General features: G+C 46.5%; 1 protein-coding gene across 2 annotated transcripts; it reads right to left on the bottom strand.

Moving 5' to 3' along the window:
• Positions 1 to 2,747: 2,747 nt before the first annotated feature.
• Positions 2,748 to 17,327, bottom strand: fhl2a (four and a half LIM domains 2a). 2 transcript variants are annotated; one of them, XM_063214230.1, is made up of 7 exons: positions 16,961 to 17,327; positions 16,235 to 16,421; positions 10,729 to 10,963; positions 9,719 to 9,893; positions 7,151 to 7,320; positions 4,575 to 4,761; positions 2,748 to 3,635 (listed from the first exon to the last, which is right to left on the bottom strand). In XM_063214230.1, the coding sequence occupies exons 3-7, from the start codon at positions 10,882 to 10,884 to the stop codon at positions 3,484 to 3,486; spliced, it is 840 nt and encodes a 279-aa protein (XP_063070300.1). In that variant the 5' UTR covers positions 10,885 to 10,963; positions 16,235 to 16,421; positions 16,961 to 17,327; the 3' UTR covers positions 2,748 to 3,483. The 2 variants fall into 2 exon arrangements, with proteins under 2 accessions (XP_063070300.1, XP_063070301.1); XM_063214231.1 differs by lacking the exons at positions 16,235 to 16,421; positions 16,961 to 17,327 and adding an exon at positions 11,655 to 11,977.
• Between the last annotated feature and the right edge of the window lie 2,084 nt (positions 17,328 to 19,411).

Genomic DNA, 19,411 nt, shown 5'->3' with positions numbered 1-19,411 from the left:
GTCTGACCAAGAGCATAACAGTTGACATCTCCGAAACGGCATGGGAGGATTCCCCGATTTTTCAGGAGCTCAGAAAGTACTTGCATTGCTCTTTACCTGGCTAGTGTCGACCACCCCTTGTTATTGGAAGGAATGGCTCTGTCTGTACATTGCCGTGTTTGTCTGGGGTAGTGCTGCCATCAGTTGGTTACCTCCTCTAGGTGGTGGTAAAACATCACCTTTGCCAGAAGTATGGGAAACATAAGACCATAGGTACGTTCGAAAGTCCCCGCTGCCTCCCTCTGTAGAAGGCAAAAATAAAGGAAATGCGTATGTGGTAAATTCGAATGCCATAGTAAGCTTTCAACCAGGAGGCAAACAGTACCCGGAAGAATTTCTATATCCGGCCATTTTTGCAGTAGGCAAACAATGGTTATGACATAAAATACTGAATGAGAGTAAGATATTGCAAAACACGCCCACTCAATGCAAAAGCGTGTGCTCAAGTTGGGTGTCCTAAGGGGGCGTTGTCCCCTACTTCTTCTCTTTTTGAAGTGTTTGCGCAAGACGTGCACCATTCTAGAGTGCCGTATAATAACGCCAAAAATACTGAATCAAACAAAGATATCGCAAACCACGCCCACTCAATGCAAAAGCGTGTGCTCAAGTTGGGTCTCCTAAGGGGGCGTTGTCCCCTACTTCTTCTTCTCTTTTTGAGGTGTTTGCGCAAGACGTGCGCTACCGCCATCTACAGCGCTAAGGGGACTTCATTGATTCTAAACGTCAGGACTCCGAAGGTCTCCTAACCGAAGGTCTCCTAAAGGGGCGTTCACCCGACATAAAGTGGATACCGGAAAAGAAACAAAATGACGCTTCTTGGTTACATCCACTTTCTTTGATAACGCCATCTACAGCACTAAGGGGACTTCATTGATTCTCAACCTCAGGACTCCGGAGGTCTCCTAACCGAAGGTCTCCTAAGGGGGCGTTCACCTGACATAAAGTGGATACCGGAAAAGAAACAAAATGACGCTTCTTGTTAGATCCACTTTCTTTGGTTATGATCCCAAGTCCGTGGGAGTTGGGCAAGTGCATGTTCATTGGTCATTAGTGCCATCAAGGGCGTCCCCAAGTTGTGTAAATGACGGTGATGTACATCCGATTTGTGCTTACCAGAGACTGGCTTTCTACATAGAAGCTACTGATCAGGGCACGGAGTGGTTGCTTTTGCTAAGAAGTCAGTGTCAAACACAGTATTTGTGGCCCATGATGGCTGCGCCCGAGGCTGGCCATGGCAAAGGTCTAAACACAGCATCTAGTATTCCATATCTATGGTAAGGCAAACTCAAGTTGGCAATATCAGCTACTCTTTCTTTTTAATATATTTTTAGGGCTTTTTTGCCTTTATTTTTGACAGGACACTGGAGGAGAGACAGGAAATGAGTGGGAAGACTAGGAAGAATGACCCAGGACTGAATCGAACACGGGTTGCCGGCGCAGTAACCCAGTACCCTACTGTTAGGCCAGGGCAGGGCAAGCTACTCTTTTTTCTGTGTTTGAAGGAAGATGTGGGTTTTGATATGGTGTACCTGGAATTAACACCTCTGCCAGGCCAGGCTGTCAGTGGGAATAAGTTTACATCTTAATAGCTTACAGACTGATGTTTTGAAAAATCTGATTCCGAAGCAATAATCGTGCCACGAATTTGATCCAAGCAGCTCTGAATCTGCCGCTTGTAATGAGTGCTAAAGACGGGTAGACCTGTCAACTCTTTGGAATCTTTCTCAATGCCCAGTGTTCTTGCCTTGCTAGGACGTGAAACACCCAGTTATGATTGGATTCTCTTTGGTGAACTCGGCGGAGTATCCAATCACTGGTCGTTTCACGTCCTAGCAAGGCCAGAACACTGGACATTGAGAAAGAGCCTTTGTCTGAAGTCACCCTTGTTGGATTGAAAGTGTGGCAGGGATTTGACTTCTGAACTGGATCCACCAGACCTCTGCTTTCAGCTGAACTCTTTGTAAGACTTGTATCTCCCTGATACCCTCACACACTACGGATGCAAGTCAAATGACTTTTTCCCAACCTTGCCTGTGGCTTAATGCCTTAGTGCTGCTAAGCCTCTGCAGAGAAAATTATACGAGTTTCCCCATTGTCAATCAGCACAGAGCAACTTGTGGGAGGCTTTTCCCCATTCAATATCCCAATTGCAAATGAGAGAATGGAAAATAAAAGCGTTTTGATCATCAGTGACGCTGAGCCCCACCGTCACAAGGTCATAGGCCCAAGGAAAAGAGGGGAGGAAGTAGTTTGACTTTCACCTCAGACTTGAGTTCGAGGAGAGACGGCGCTCCCTAACACGGAGGAGGTCGTATTTTTTCATTGCTGTCTAATGCAATTTGGTTGCAAATGAATCATAAAGAGAGACTTGTCTAACGCTATGATGACTTGTTTGGTGGGTTGGGGAATGCTGTGGATCCACATATCCCCTGACAAGGGGAGTGCATATGCACAAATACAGTAACAGCTGCACACGCAACACAGGGCACAGCATGGATGGACTTGGGCATAGACATCCGGAAACAGTGTGATGAAGTGTAAAAAGAACTTTTATATAGTAAAATTGGAAAGCATTTTTAGTGCAATAAAGTGGAGAAATGAAAATGGTGTTGGGAGTCTTTTAAAAAAAAAGTAGTTGCAGTGAATTGCTTGCTCGAATCCTCTCTTTTTACATTTTTATTTTCATTTTTGTTTTAATGATCAAACATCATCCAAGAGCAAGACACATTTTGCTGTTTTTTTAATAGTTTATTAAAGTCTTCAAATACAAGGTACATTTAAAATTTGGTTGTCATGAACAAGGCACTCTTGGTAGTTGGGATGTATTTCTTTCACAGTGTAAGTAATTCACATAGGAAGACTGATGTGTTTATTCTGCATTAGCAAAGCCAGATAATTCAAAAAAGTATTAGTTTGTTCTACTTTGCTTTAAGTCTTCAGAGGACTACAAAATTCATGACTAACAGTTTTGAAGACTTGCTTAAAACGTTCTCAAAGGTGGTAGACAGAGGACATGAGGCTGTCTGAATAGATTTATACCGATTTGTGCTTTAAAATATATATGTATATAGTTTTTAAATATATATATAAATATAGCCTATGCTGTCGTCTATCTCTGTATTTGGTATTTTTCTTGTGTTTGGTTGCTGAAAGTGTCATATCAGTGCACATGAAAAGCCTCTGAGCAAAAGCCAAAGAGGAAAAAAAGAAAAAAAAGATGTTAACTGATTAGTACTCGTCAGTTAGCTATAGTTGAATCAGTCTGCATATGCCTAAATATACAATCCCATTCTCTCTCTTTCTCATATCACTTTCATACGGCATTCTTGTTTCAGCGGCCATTTTTGTTTGTGTGTCTGGTTGCTTTAGAATTCTCCCAACATGTTGCTCCTATGGGCCCTCCTCTACTGTATCTCTCTCCATCTATCTCTCTCCTTCTGCCCTTCAGATGTCCTTGCCACACTCGGGGCACAGGATGTCGTCACGCTCGGTCAGGAAGCCACGGCCGACCAGGGACACGGAGCACTTCTTGCAGTTGAAGCAGTCGTTATGCCACTGGCGCTCCTCGAAGGAGATGTACTTGCTGCCTCCAAGACCTGAGTAGGTGCCACACATGGTTAGAACACAACCAGCAATTCAGGAATAAAGACTCAAAGCCATCCTTTAACAAATCATGTGTAGGCCTACAGATATGGGGAAAAATAACCTTATGTCAGCATTTTAATACATTTTTAGGGTCATCCTCTTTTTTCCAAACTTAGAGATGCTTAGTGGTGCTGGTTAATACACAGTCCATACACTTCACACAACCGTGTTCTCTGCTCTGCTTAGATGCATGGCTTCATCAAAAATCAAACCATTGATAGCACCTTGTGCCCAACAAAGTAAAGGTGAAATAATGTATTTACTCTATTATGTCCAACATCCAAAAACGGCAGATGTTGAATGTGAATGGGTGGGCATAGATCGTATTATGAAAAAATGACAGCAATGTATAGTCTACACTTTAAAGTGATACTATACCATTTTTCAGTGGTGTAGTCTACTTTTTTATGGTGGGTATACTGTATATTTTAGCATTTTTTTGAAGTGGGTATACTGTATATATTTGTGCTCTTCAAAACAATGGATCAATCAATTTTAAGTGGGTATACTGAAATCCCTGAAATTTAGAAGTGGGTATACTCCGTATACCCGCGTTCTACGTAGACTACACCACCGCCATTTTTGGAAATTACACCTCTCCTTGAGTTAAATGATTGAGTTTTGTCTTTCTCCTGTACTGTCAACTGTTCTCTGAGCACGGCAGTGCAAATTTTACCTCCAAGCTAGCAGTTAACATTGAGTCCTGTGAGACTGAGAGAACAACTGTAAGTAGCCAAGTAGGCCTATAGGAGAAAGGTAAAAATCATTTAACTGAAGGAGAGGTGTAAAATAAGCTTATTTCCAAAAATGCTTTCTCCATCAATAAAGTTCAGTGTGTGTGTGTGTGTCTATACAGTAGGGTGGGTGAAGGTGTGGTGTGTGTGCCATACCACTGATGGGGGTGGTGCAGGAGGCGCACTTCTTGGCATAGAGGTTGCAGAAGCAGTTGAGGCAGTAGGCAAAGTCATCGCGGGAAGTGAAGCGCTGGCCAGAGAGCGGCTGCTTGCAGCTGGTGCACAGGAAGCAGTCTTTGTGCCAGGGCTGGTCACGGTATGTCACCCCGCCGGTGGTGATGGGCTGAGAGGAGAGAGAGAGGGGGGGTGGAGACAGGCGGCAGGGGGTGAGGCAAGAGATAGGGCAACAAGTCGTAATGAGGTGTCGGTGGCTTGGAGAGGTGAGCGACGAGTGTTTGGGATTGTGACTGACATGGAGAAGTGAGTGACGAGTGTCTTGGATTGTGAGTGACATGGAGAAGTCTGTTTGGTGAGCGGTGTGGCAGCTCGGGTATACCAAACATGGCGCCCACTGGGCCCATTTGCATGATACATCAGCAGAGGGAGCAGGGGTGGCTGGGTGGGGAGGAATCACCTTGGGAACAGGGCTACAAAGGGGCCCACTTTTACCAAATCTATCTTCATGAAGTAATTAAATTGTGATATTAGGATAAACACCGACATACTCTATATAGGGGCCCACAGGTCATAGGCCCAGGGCCACTGACAGCTTTGGCTGGGCCCGGAACAAAGGCATCTGCGAGGGCCCCAAACCCAATACATACAATGTAATGAGGATTATGGGCCCCCTCTCTTATCTCCCTGGGCCAGGGAACAGGCACCCCTTTGTATCTGCTGTATCTGTGTATCTGCTGCTAAAGTGGAAGAGTTTTGTGCTGGATGTGCAATAGTATTCTTTAGTGGCACCATCATTTGTTTTTCGAAAAGAGCCACGGAATGTATGTACAGCAGGGGCGGTGCTATAGGGGGTCGAGCAGGGCATTTGCCCTGGGGCCCAGGGCCCTCCTGCATTGGTGGTGGGGGCCCTATTGTGACCTCGGAGACCATATGGGGGGGCCCTATCATTGTCGTGCCTTGGGGCCATGTCTGCAATTGTTCCGCCACTGTGTACGTACATGAGGCACAGAGACATGACTAATACCATGAACCATCCTCTTTGAGGATCGGAATGTTTTCTTTTTATTTACACATGGCGTTCTCCCGACGTTCGCATATGTGCCAGTGTCTCTCTCTCCATTTATAGCTCTGTGCTGAGTGGAGGACACCCCTCATGCATAATTTGCTCTAACACCATCCTGAGATGGCATGTTGTACTCATGAGACTTGGGTGCCTGTGTCTCTATCTTCTCTCTCTCTCTCTCTCTCTCTCTCTCTCTCTCTCTCTCTCTCTCTCTCTCTCTCTCTCTCTCTCTCTCTCTCTCTCTCTCTCTCTCTCTCTCTCTCTCGCTCTCTCTCGCTCTCGGAACTGACCGTTATCTTTGTGCGTGACCTAAGGAAAGAGGCGCCATTCATGTGTGTGTAAAGGTCTTAAAAGGTCAGCATATCAAATGTGGTAAGATTGGACTTATAATTGACTTAAAGTGAAACAGGAGTCTTTGTTGATCGCTTGAAATCTATGTTTTCACAGTGCTGTCCAAACTGGCTAAAGAAAGCATAGACCCTGCTTGGTTACAGGTACAATTATCTTCCAAACCAGCTGACCATAATTAGCACAAAAGTCATCAGACTGGTACATCAAAAAATCAGGGCAATAAAATGCCAAAGCAGATTAAAGAATTTTCTACATGTTGAATTCGGGATTGACATTCCATTTTAATTCTGTCACTGCAGTTTGTTATTTTGCCCAAATCAGTGCTGTACTCAACTGGAGTACTTTTTTGAACATGCAGTCCCCCATCATTTGGCCAGTTAAGAAGAAGACATTTGCAAGAGAAGGTCAAAGTCAAATGAATTAAAATGTGGTTGTTTTGAAAAGCCATAAATCTGCATTCTGCTCTGTGCTTGGTCCTAAACTATGCATACACATAGTCATTACCATGCTGGTAGAGGCCTACTTTTGGATTTAGAGTAGAAGATGTCGTACTCTTGCATCCCAGCCTTCTTGCAGTGCATAGAGATTGAATGACAAACTGCTTCATATCATTGCAGTAGCAACTTTTATACTGAGAGCAGGTTGTACTGGATCCTGTGTCAATCAATGGTAACATGCATAGAATAATAAATAACAAATAGTGCATGTCATCACCGTACTAAGCCCGTTCCAACTACTCATTACTCAGATAAAAAAAAAAACACTAAATAGATAGCAGGAGTGTTGTAATAGTCAGGGCCCAGCTACTACTTTCCCCTAGTGTGAGTCTAGGGTTCTCAACCTTTCTTGGATAAACACCCACTGGACCTCATCATAAGCCTCCCAACGACCCCTTGACCTCATCAAAAGCCTGCCAACACCCCCTTAGGACTAAAAAAATAAAATTGACTAATGCCTCCAATGGCAACTTATACCCCCCCTTCTCAGTTGTGTCCTTCTCAACCCCCTGCCTGTGAGGCTCTAGAGCCCCCCGCTGAGAAACCCTACACTAGACCAATACACCCGTCAAAATGTTGTTGTTGTTGTTTTTTTGCAGCTAGGTGGGTTTATGTAGTTTATCAAACTAAGGCCAAACACCAACCTTCTTGCAGTGGATACACTGCATGGCGAACTGCTTCTCGTAGCAGGGCACACAGTAGTTGAAGTTGTCCTTGGGGATGAAGCTCTTGGTGCCAATGGGCTGCTGGCAGCGCTGGCAGGTGAAGCAGGTCTCATGCCAGCTGTTCCCCTTGTGCTCCATCTTCCTGGTGCCTTTGGGAAAGAAAGAAAGAAAGAAAGAAAGAAAGAAAGAAAGAAAGAAAGAAAGAAAGAAAGAAAGGAAGAAAGGAAGAAAGAATGAATTAATGAATTAATTCATGAATTAATGAATGATTAGTGCTGCACAGTAATGTTTTTTTTAGATTTGATATAGGATTTAACAATTTTTCTTTCTTGCAAGGTGGAGCTTAACAAAAGACAGTTTTGTTGTGTGGTGACATTGTCACAAAAAGACTGCTTCCCTATATTGCACTGTGAATTTTCATGCTCAAAAATTCATACATTTTGGCAGCAGTAAAACAATGGTTAATGTGTACACTAATGTGTCCCAGTGTACGCTAACCAGCTGAAGGGATTGTAATGGGGAAGTGCACTTGACTTGATTTGTTGAATCTATTTGAACTGTTTGGCACGGGACATGTGCTATTAGACCCAAACAGGCACAAAATGTTCCTAAACTTCTCGGATGCCTGGCCAGCTGGGAAATCTCCCCCCAAAAAACTCCTTGCATGACACTTGGCCAAAGACCATTTGAGAGGAGGTGAGCAACAAAGAGCTGGCTTGTTTTTTAGTTAAGGATCTGCATGTGATCCGGACCTTAAGTCAATATAAAAGTTCAAGTTTAGGGTTGCAACTAGTGAAAATGGTACTGATCATGAGGCCAGGTCATGTGAGCATTCTCTCTGCGCCCAAAAATAGGTGACCGACACAGCCATTTCACGTGATCTCTTCTCCTTTTACCACACTTACATTTGCCTGGTTCACACCAGACCATCACCAGACCATTTTCAGTAGGGGAGGTGTGACTTGATATTGCCAATGGCTGTTTATTGGCCCTATACGTAGCCCATAGCCAATTGTGTCAGCTTCCGTTTGTAGAGTAATACGTGTCATCATCTGTCCACCCTTTCCCGTTCTCAGATTGGCTACATTCAGGCTAGCATTTTGGGATGAGCTTCCATGCTGTTTTTCAGATCGGAACCACTGTACAAAGCAGCATGGGATTTCCCAGGCCACCATTACATAACGCTGGTCTGAAGTTTGGCTCTTCCCAGCATTCTAGGTTAACCAGACCAGAGCAGATAATTCAGTCTGCCCTTAACGTCATCAACCCAGACACCCAGTACTGATGAAGCACCTTAATTGAGGAATGAAGCGCCTTTCAAGCACCAAACATGTACAGTAGCCCAGCTGTTCACCACTGAACTCTTTTGATATGACCAGGATGAATGGTAATCATCACAGACATGTTGACCAGACGTCCCCAGTTTACAGGGACAGTCCCTTCAGTCTTGGTGATCTGTCCTCAGTAAAATACAAGGGAGTCCACTCTTTCCCCAAATTTCCATGGTAAAGCATGACTTACGGTGCAAGTCTTACGCTAACTTAATGATATTAGGTGCAAAAATAGCAATGTCCCCTGGCCCCTTACTCAAGGTAAATACAGGGAAAGGGCCCGCTATTTTCCATGTGATGTCTGGTCACCTTGAAGAGTTCATTATCTTATTAGCAGCAGTCATTCAGTTTTCTCCAGCAAGGCTGGAGAGCTGCTGCAGTGCACCATAGATGTCACCTAATGTCACCTGCAGTACTGCACCGTCTTTGATGCTGAAGAAGGCTTAGGGCCGAAACATCTGTCTGTCATGCTAACCCAGTAGATTAAAACTGCAAGAATTACATCCGAGAGTGCGGCTTTTTTTTTACTAAACATGAACTTTGCTGTTTGCTCGCACCCGAAGACCTTGCAAGAAACAGTTGGGAGTTGATCGCACTTTCTCAAAAAAAAATCTGTAATCTGTAAACAGGAAGTTTGGATAGCCCAAATGAAACCACCTTCTGGAATGAGCTACTCTGCTTTTTTGCATATTATTGTTTACTTGATTTTGTAGCTGATAACACATGTTACTGCATCGAACAGACATTAGCTACTTAAAAACTACAGAGTCTAACTTGGACTACTTGGTGTGACTATTCAGTTATGGAATAATAAACATTTTTTTTTCTGTTCGACGCCAGAAGGAAAGGATGACATGAATTAGAGGTGGACCTGCCTCCTGTAGCATCCTGTGCAGGAAATTCAACCACTGCATCCTAATCAAGTTAAGTCATAATGCCTGACTGTGATAGGTTCACCCTGGGTTCAATTAAATGATTAATTATTCAATTCAATTCAATATAATAATTCCTAATCTTTAACCGCTTGCCCCTGACTGTCCAGACAGGATAGGCAATGTAGCCATACCAGGAGGAGTTTTACTAGTACTAATTTGCTTTGGCAATGTTCCTGTAACTCCAAAGCAAATGGGAAATCCTGTGTGTAAAGTAACCCCTCTGCGGCTTGGTAATGAGAGGAGGCCAGGGGCCCATGGAGTCACGATCCGTCCCTGCTTACCAGGCATGATGGTCTTCTTGCACTCATGGCACTTGGAGGAGTACTCATTGGAGTAGCACTCGGTGCACAGCAGCTGGTCATCCTTGGTGGAGAAGGGCTTGTCCACCAGGGAACGCTTGCACATGAAGCAGTGGAAGCAGTCCTCGTGCCAGTGGCGGTCCTTGTAGGACAGGTCCTGTGGACGGGAAGCCCAGAGGGTCAAAAACACTGTAAGGTGAAACCAGGCAATCATGCATGTTTACTGTATCTAGTCGCACTAAATGTTCCATGCACAACAATCCCCAGTGACTTGTGTGTCTGCAAGCAGGGAAGCTGGCAGGGGGGACAAAGGGGTCACTTGTCGCGGGTCCAGGGAAAGAGGGGGGCCAGAATTGGGTCCTCATTACATTGTATTGATTGGGTTTGGGGCCCTTTCAGATGTTTTGTCCTGGGCCCAGCCAAAGCTGTCAGCGGCCCTGTCTGCAAGTGTGCGCGTGTGTGTGTGTGTGTGTGTGTGCATGCGTGCCTATGTGTGCGCGGTTGCATGCCATGGGCTCCACTTTACAACAGAAGCAGGCCTGTCATTCAAACTTCAATTTGTTATGCCTCAATAGAGCTTCTCCTCTCGATTAGAACTTGACACCCTCGAGTCAAAAGGCAGTCATGGGTAAGTGGTTAGGGCGTCAGACTTGTAGCCCAAAGGTTGCCGGTTTGAATCCCGACCAGCTAGGTTGGTGGGGGGAGTAATTAACCAGTGCTCTCCCCCCATCCTCCTCCATGACTGAGATACCCTGAGCATGGTATCGTCCCGCCACACTGCTCCCTTGGGGCGCCTTGTGACGCCTTGCACGGGTGAGGCATAAATGCAATTTTGTTGTGTGCAGTGTTCACTTGTGTGCTGTGGAGTGCTGTGTCACAATGACAATGGGAGTTGGAGTTTCCCAATGGGGCTTTCACTTAAAAAGTCTACTGTCAATTATGTGTGTGCGTGTGCGTGTGCGGTCGTGCGTGCATGCGTGCATCACTCCTACCCTGCTGCTGCAGCCAATGGACTTCTTGCAGTCCTCGCAGGTGTTGGAGTAGAGGCTCTCGTAGCACTTGACGCAGTACGGGTTGTCCTCCCGCAGCACATACTTCTTCCCAAACAGGGACTCCTTGCAATAGTGGCAGTCGTAGCGTTCAGTCATTCTGGCGGCAAAGGCTTCTCCGTCACTCGTGTCACCGCTCGCTCAGCAGATAGGCAGAAGAATTTGCAGGGGAGGGCAACTAGGACACCGCAAGAGTAAAAAAATAAAGGAGAAAGAAAGAAAGAAAGAAAGAAAGAAGAAAAACACGTTTTGTGTTTATTTGTGAGAGTTAAGCTCTCCTTTAGAGAACACTTGCTTAATTTATCAGTCACAATCAAAGAAAACTTTGTTAAGGGACTGTGCAAATCATACCCCAATTGCCACTGTTCAGTGAAATTCAATTCTACCCTGTAATTCAATATGGCACTTTTGCAGTTGAATGCCAGCCTTACAGCCGAGCAAATTACAGAGCTATGCATCCATCAACATCATACACTCCTTGTTATAGCTCTCTCTCTCTCTCTCTCTCTCTCTCTCTCTCTCTCTCTCTCTCTCTCTCTCTCTCTCTCTCTCTCTCTCTCTCTCTCTCTCTCTCTCTCTCTATGTCCACCTGTACGTTCATGTGAGTGTGTCTGTGTGTCTGTGTGTGTTTGTGTGTGTATGTGACTCTGTGTGTGTGTGTGTCACTCTCTGTGTGTGTGTGTGTGTGTCACTCCGTGTGTGTGTGTGTCTCCATGTGTGTGTGTGAGTGTGTGTGTGTGTGACTGTGTGTGTCAGTCTGGTGGTCAGCTGTGTGTCTCCATGTGTGTGTGAGTGTGTGTGTGTCAGTCTGGTGGTCAGCTGTGTGCCACGCAGTGGTGACATGTAGAGTAATAATAGAGGACACTCACTCTTGGCAGCTGTTTAAAGTCTGGGCCCCGCTAATCTCCCGCGCGTCAAGCCTTCCCATGAGCCTCTCTGGCTCTCCTCTGGCGCGCCGTGCCGTGCTGTGCTGTACCCCTGCTTGCCCAGCTGTCCCTGAGGCTAAAGCTCTGACTCGGACTGTGTGGCCGACGCTGTGGCTGACGTGCTCCCGCCGGGATCCCTTGTGTCCCCTCGCACACGGCCTGCCTGCTGCTCCTCTCCTCTCCTCTCCTCTCCTCTCCTCTCCTCTCTGTGGCTTCCTGCCTGTATCCCTCTCACTCTCTTGCTCTCTCTTTGCTTGCTCCCTTTCTCCCTCCCTCCCTCTGTCTCTCTGTTTCTGTTCCTCTCTCCCTCCTCCCTGTATCAGTCTCTCCCTCTTACCCTTCTCTTCTACTCCTACTCTACCTCTGTCTCTCTATCCCTCTCTCTCTTCCTCTCTCTCCTTCCCCCCCCCTCCTCTTTACCTCCGTCTCTACATCTCTCTATCTCTCTGGCGCGCGCTGACACTCACTCACTCGCTCCTGTTTCCTTTGCCGTCTCCCACTGCTTTGCTCCCTGCCAAGCTGAAGGCAGCAGCGGCAGCAGCAGCCGCCAAACTACCACCACCACCACCACCGTAAGAATCTCCCTTCCAGAGTTTGACCATATAAGGAATGAAATGGCTGAAAAGTGAGAGAAAGCATACTACTACGCACATTGGAATTTCTCGGACTTCCCTTCGCCTCATATTTGTGTCTCTTTGTCTCTCCTCATACCTCATACCTTTTCGTCACACATACGTACACACACTCACCTCCCTCCCCCTTCTCTCCCTTTCCCCCCTCTCTCTCTCCCTGTCTTCCTCCCTCATGGTTCGACTCTGTGTGAGAGTCAGACTTTGCATAGACTTTTACTATCTTATATTACCCTCTTGCTCTCACAAAGGCACCTCTGTGGTCACTCTCCATTTTCATAGCCTAAACCTCTTCTCTGCTGTGCCACATGAACCTCTAAAAGTGTCATCTCCTGTCATCATATTCATTGCCATTGTCAGTGAGTCTTTATCTTTCCCATCCCTACCCTTGTGTTTTCCTGTGCATCACTTTCTATTCTAGTGTCCTCTATAAATCAGGTCGGAATGACCACTGCATGACTTTCAACTGTTCATAACTAGCGACTGAGTTATGGGCAGAAGTGATGGCAGCCAGGTATCGAGTGCATTTTGTGAACAACCATAAAATGAAGTGTGTCGAGTGTTTAAGATGACACGCATGCATGCAATCCACTGTCCTCTGCCATTTTACCAACCCCAACCCCAACCCCAACCACAACCCCACCCCTGCTCATCTTCCTCTCATCCTCCTCACACCCCCCTTTCTTCCTAACCCCCCCCTGCTATGTCTCTCATGCGCCAACAGATTAAAAGCGGATTCACTGTGCTCCCAAAATATTGAGTGGCAACACCCACCCGACCACCACCACCAGTGCAACTGCAAACTATTTTGAAGTAGCAGCAGTTGGGGAGGGAGGCAGGGAGGCAGCTGTTACCAGGATGGAGCAGAAGAAGGAACTCTGACGGGGGGGCGGGGGGCAACTTGATCAGTTGTTCCGGGCCCAGGGAGGAGGGGGTGTGGGCAGAATTGGATGCTCAGAGAATTGGGAGGGGGGCCTTTCAGATTACTTTGTCCTCCTGGGCCTGGTCGAAGCTGTGAGCAGCTCTGAGGAGGAGAGTGAATCTGTGTGGCCGAGGGCCTTTGAACTCGCTCCCCCCATCAACCCTATCACCACACCTCACCCCACCCCCACCCTCGCCCATCTACTACTGCAGCAGAGTTCGTCAGAGCCGAAGCATTTTCAGGGGTGGAGAAGATTAGCCCCTCATTCTCCGCCTTTAGCCCCACTAAAGCCTCTCTCTCAGCAGCCTGGGGTACAGGGGGGCTCTCCGATGGCCCACTGGCCCTATGCGGACAGAATATTCTGGGACATGGACAGGCCAGCTATCTTCTACGAATGGGGAATGAGGATGGAGGGGATGGGGAGGGGGATGGGGATGAAGACGTATACACCCAGCAGCTGCGATTAATCTCTGTGAGTGGTGGTCATTGTGTGTTCACCGCGCACAAGGCCCAATCAGAACAGCCCTATAAGAAGTCTACCCCTCATGCCTCTTGTTATTTATTGAGCAAGCATATCTCCATTCCGTCCACCACTTGAGGGTGAAGAAACAGTTGTGGAAACTAAAGGCATTGTGTCTGTGACAAAAATGGTCACAAGATCCTCTTGACAGCTGATTCCAGGCATCTCATGACCGAGACTAATTTTGGCCCCGATATCAGTATCTTATCTGCTTATCGGATTATTAGACTACAGAAGAAAACATGGTCCAAAATGGGCATTGACCCAGATTAGACATGCTTTCTTTGACTTGATTTGAGTTTGGCTTTGAAAGTCTGACTTCGAAAATTTTGATTTTAACACCGTACCCCACCAACAGTATGTGCCCACACATCAAATTATCCAAAAACTGGAGCTTGACTTGCTTTCAAAGCAAAAAAAGAAAATTGTTCACAGCACACAAAAGTAAACAACCAACTTATCAGGACGTTGTAATCAGATGGCTGTAAAACGGCAACTGCAGTTCATTGGCGAAACATTTGATTAGTATGAATTGAGACTGGAACCTAAGCTCATCCGCTAATGCCCTGATGTCGGGCTCATGTTTTCTTCACGTGTCTAATAACAAGCTCACAAATTAGACACAGTTTTAGGCCTAACCATGTTAACTCCTCTGATTTTCCCACAAGATAGTAATGGAAAGCTCTTAGAACAAATTTTCGAAAGGTTTAGCATCTACTTTTCATATTAAACGCAAACCAGCAGCTAATACTTAGCATATCTTTAGTTATGCATCTTGTTTTGTTTTTATTATGGAGCTTAAAACACTTCAGCCAGGTGGCTGCCTCTCCATTCACGTCAGCAAGCAAGTCAAGTCCAGGAGGCTACGCGCAATTAGTGAATTGAGAGAGCGCCCAGAGACAGTGTAGTTTAAGGCCTATTTTTATTGCCCTGGGTGTCCATCCCTCCCTGTCCCCATGTGGGACCTATCTGATCCACTCAAGGTCTCTATTAGAACCGGAGAGGACCTCGAGGAAGACCCCCCACCCACCCCTCTTTAGCCAGGCACGTAATACAGCTCTGCTGGTTCCTCAAGGGTACCGCGTGTAAGTCCTGCACCCCGTCATCCGTCACTCTCTAATTTCCATTTAGGTCATAATGAGCTGCCGCCTGGCTGCATGTGGAGAGAGAGAGAGAGAGAGAGAGAGAGAGAGAGAGAGAGAGAGAGAGAGAGAGAGAGAGAGAGAGAGAGAGAGAGAGAGCGCCACGGACGGAGGAGCAACGGAGGTCCCGTCTGACTGTGAGCAGGAATGCTTTTAGAGGAACTAAGTGGAGCTTCTTCCCGTTGCCTCGTGTACTGTATGTATAGCACACACATACTGTATACATACACAAGCACAGCACGTCCAGGCCACACCATAGGTCTCTTCTTACAGTGAAATGCCTGTGTCCTGTGCTACATTTCACACTCTTCAAAGCCTCCTGACCATCCCTGGGGAACGGGACCACACACACACACACACACACACACACACACACACACATACACAACACACACGCACAGCTGGACAGGTGCACGCGACTCATTTTTACGCCCGCTATAGCATATCAGACACTGCGCATGATACAGAATCAAGCCACACCTGTGACTCCAATACCGCCACACAGATACCTCAGTGAGTATCATCTTTCAAAAAAAAAGAGTTGACATAGAAACACTTTCTTAGAATTACGAAGTACTTTCAGGCTGTAATTATATTTATTCAGTTTGCTCAGTTTAGCCCATTCCTTATTAGATTTCTTCCAGATACACAGAGATCCTTCTCAAGGCACAAGCTGAGAGGAGGGGAGAGAGAGAGAGAGAGAGAGAGAGAGAGAGAGAGAGATAGAGATAGAGAGAGATGGAGAGAGTGGTGAGGCGATTCAACACTGGAATATGCTCAGTCTAATACGCTAAAGGACCGTAATCACTTTGCACAGTTTACAGAGGCACGCGCAGAGAGTTTGCCATAATGCTTGCGGAAGAGCCATTGCAGAGGCTGATAAACGAGGAGCAATGAAACGTAAATGGGATGCCCCATATATTCACACCAACACCACCACAAGAGAGACGAAGAGATTTTCATTCTTACTGCATGGTGAGTGAGTGCTGGAGAATGTTAAAACAGAGTAAAGCGATGACCAGAGATTCTCCTCATACCAAATTTTCTGTACTGCTCAATCATCCAACAGACTGAAATCTCTGGTTGCAGGTGACCACACTGTTTCACATCAATTGCTGTGCAAATACTTTGGCATGCCATATTTGCATGTACAATTCCAACATAAAAACACAATTCCACCAAAACTCCCTACTACCATGCGAAAAGGAAAACGAATGTTTCCAATAACTTTTCATTCATTCAATGATGCCAAGATTAAAAAGTTGCATCAAAGCACAACGGTGTCCATAGAAGTCTTTTAGAAGGCTTACCTCAGCGCTGTTGGTGGCAGTGGTGGTTGTGGGGGGGAGGGTGTCTGTCTCTGTCCTTCCCTGCAGTGAGCACTGGACTGCGGAGGACCCAGGGATGCCGTCCACTCTTATTGGCCTTCTCCACCTATGGAACGCCGCTAATTGAGAGGTGGTGGGGCTTAGGACAAGCACTCTTTATCTAGATGCGCTATAAATACAAGCACACAGCGCCACCACTGTCAGACGCAAGAGATAAAAGGACTGCACACACACACACACACACACACACACACACACACACACACACACACACACACACACACACACACACACACACACACACACACACACACACACACACACACACACACACACACACACACAGACATGCACAGGCACCACACACAGGGACGAATATGCATGTGCACACACACAAACACACTTAACCCCCCCCACCACTCACACGCACACGCACACGCACACACACACGCAGACGCACATGCACATGCTCTCTCTCTCTCTCTCTCTCTCTCTCTCTCTCTCTCTCTCTCTCTCTCTCTCTCTCTCTCTCTCTCTCTCTCTCTCTCTCTCTCTCTCCCTCCCTCTGCTGTCCTTTTAAGGGATCTCATTGTGTAGGAGATCTAAGAGGACAAACAACAAGAGAGTCACAAACGAACCTGGTGAAATTCCATGAGCATCCACTCAGGCACATGTACGCATGCATCGCACCATGTCCTTATAACTCACCCCAGTCAGTCCCGCGTGTCCCTGCTGTCGGGGTAAGGTACACAGAGAGAGGGCACACAGTTACACATCTCTAAACGGAGTCCATGAGAGAGAGGGCACACAGTTACACATCTCTAAACGGAGTCCATGAGAGCGAGGGCACACAGTTACACATCTCTAAACGGAGTCCATGGGGCAACAAAGGCGAATTGACGACGCACATGGCACTCAGGGGCGTGCGTGTCCAATACGAAATTCTGGGAAATATTTTGGAAGTGCCAGACTCTTCACCATCATTCCGCTATCAAACTCCACTTCATCTCCTCTCCTCCTGCTCTTCTCTTTTTCTCGTCCTGCAGTCCTCTCATCCTCTCATCTCTCTCTCTTTCAAAGACTCTCATCCTCTATTCATCTCTGCTATGCTCTCATCTTCACTTTCTCTCTGCGTGGCCTCTCTCTCTCTCTCTCTCTCTCTCTCTCTCTCTCTCTCTCTCTCTCTCTCTCACACACACACACACACACATACACACACTCCTCTCCTAACTCTCACGGCTCATAAACTCACAGGGAGGACAAAACAAACATCCGGGATTGGTCGGAATCCAGATTCATAGACCCACTCGGATTCATAGACCCACTCGAAGCAAAGAGCATTCCAGCATCATTTATCTCTAAATACAATTTTGGAGGCTGCCCGAATAATACAAATATATATACCACTACGGTGATTTAGTAGCTGTTCCCGAAGATTGGAGTGAGCAGGTCCCCATCACGTTCCATTCCCCCCTCCTCTTTTTTGCATGCCAAAAAAAGAAAGAAAGAAAAAAAAAAACAGCAGCATCAGTGAGGTTGCATAACATCTTATGGGACATGATTGTGAAGCTATTTTTAAAATACAGTGGAGTGGAGTGTGTGTGTGTGTGTGTGTGTGTGTGTGTGTGTGTGTGTGTGTGTGTGTGTGTGTGTGTGTGTGTGTGTGTGTGTGTGTGTGTGTGTGTGTGTGTGTGTGTGTGTGTGGTTGCAACTGTGTGCGTGCATGTGTGTGTGCGCGCGTGTGCGTGTGCGCGTGCACGCACATGTGTGTATTTTGGCACAGCGGCAGGTCAAAGAAGAAAGAGAGATGAATACCTTTTTAGATATCGCCATTGACTGTCATTGTTGTTGTCTCTCGAGACCACTCAACCTGTTGCAAGCATAGTGGCGTCTTGTCTCTTGAGACTGTTTCAAATGGAGCCTGGAATGGAAACTACGTATAGCTCAGGTGAAATGTCAAAAGAGTGTGACCTTTCGGCGATGTCTTGGTCAGGGCCAGATTAACACACAGGCTAGATATGGCTGCAGCCTAGGGGCTCCCACCTGCCAGGGGGGGCCCCCCGATTGGACAAAGTGGTAGAGAACAAATCGATAATCTGTAAAATTGTGATAGGATGCTGTTGAGTTTGTGTTTTCAATATTGTTCACACTCATTCCTAGCTTGGCATGATGACGCTGTCTACCTAATTTCATTGTGGAATTTGTCTTCTGCGGGGGGGCTACAGCCACCTATACTGCCCTACAATTTCAGAACGCAGTATAATTCAAAATGCCAAACTGAGAAAAAAGGCTTTAAAGTTTCCTTTCTGTCCACGCGACTGTGTTGGAGGTAAAGTGGTGATGACACTTCCATATAATACTTTTTTAGGGTGAAAATTTATGCACACAAGAAAAAAGCAAAAAAAACAACATTCTCATTACTTTTTAGCTGAAAAATCATTATACTGCGCTCTGTTGTGGTATTACTGTCTACACCAAAACCACGGTGTCAATGGAGAAGTGCAGTATAAAAGTGCAGTATCGCATTATACTGCGTTCTTGGCTAGTAGCCTACCACGTAACCTACTAAAACCACAAAGCGCAGTATAATCAGTTTTTTGCGTTTTTTTCCGAAACGGGACCAAGTTGGGCCGAAAAATTTTAACACAAGAAGAAGAAGGTATTTTAAAGCCAATTTCCGGTCTAAACCCATTTTCGACCATTTTCAAGATACTGCGTTCTGATATTGTAGGGCAGTATAGCGTAGGGGCCCCATATCGTTTTAATCCAGCCCTGGTCTTGGTGGTCGTCGTTGTCCTGGCCCGGCACCAGTCTCTGTGGTCTGTGTAGTGTAGCCTATCTCTCCGCCTGTTCCCGGTGGAATGGCGTGAGTGAAGCCACACAGGCATGGTGACGATGCCTCTGCAGTGGTTCCTGGAAGCCCTTGGCTTCTCTGCACACACCTCCCCAGCCCAACCACTCGGGCCCCAACCCAACCAATCCCCCCTCTCTCTCTCTCTCCCACACACACACACACACACACACATATAAATGCACACACACACACACATACACACACACACACACACACACCACCACCACCACTGCTACCAAATCATCGCCCAGACCCTTCCATTCACCCTGCCCCATGCCTTCTGATCCCTCCACTCCACATGGCCT

Source organism: Engraulis encrasicolus, chromosome 13, assembly GCF_034702125.1.
Source record: "Engraulis encrasicolus isolate BLACKSEA-1 chromosome 13, IST_EnEncr_1.0, whole genome shotgun sequence".
NCBI classification, from domain to species: Eukaryota; Metazoa; Chordata; class Actinopteri; order Clupeiformes; family Engraulidae; genus Engraulis; species Engraulis encrasicolus.
The sequence above is the reverse complement of the archived record's forward strand: the minus strand, read 5'-3'. Positions and strand labels throughout refer to the sequence as shown.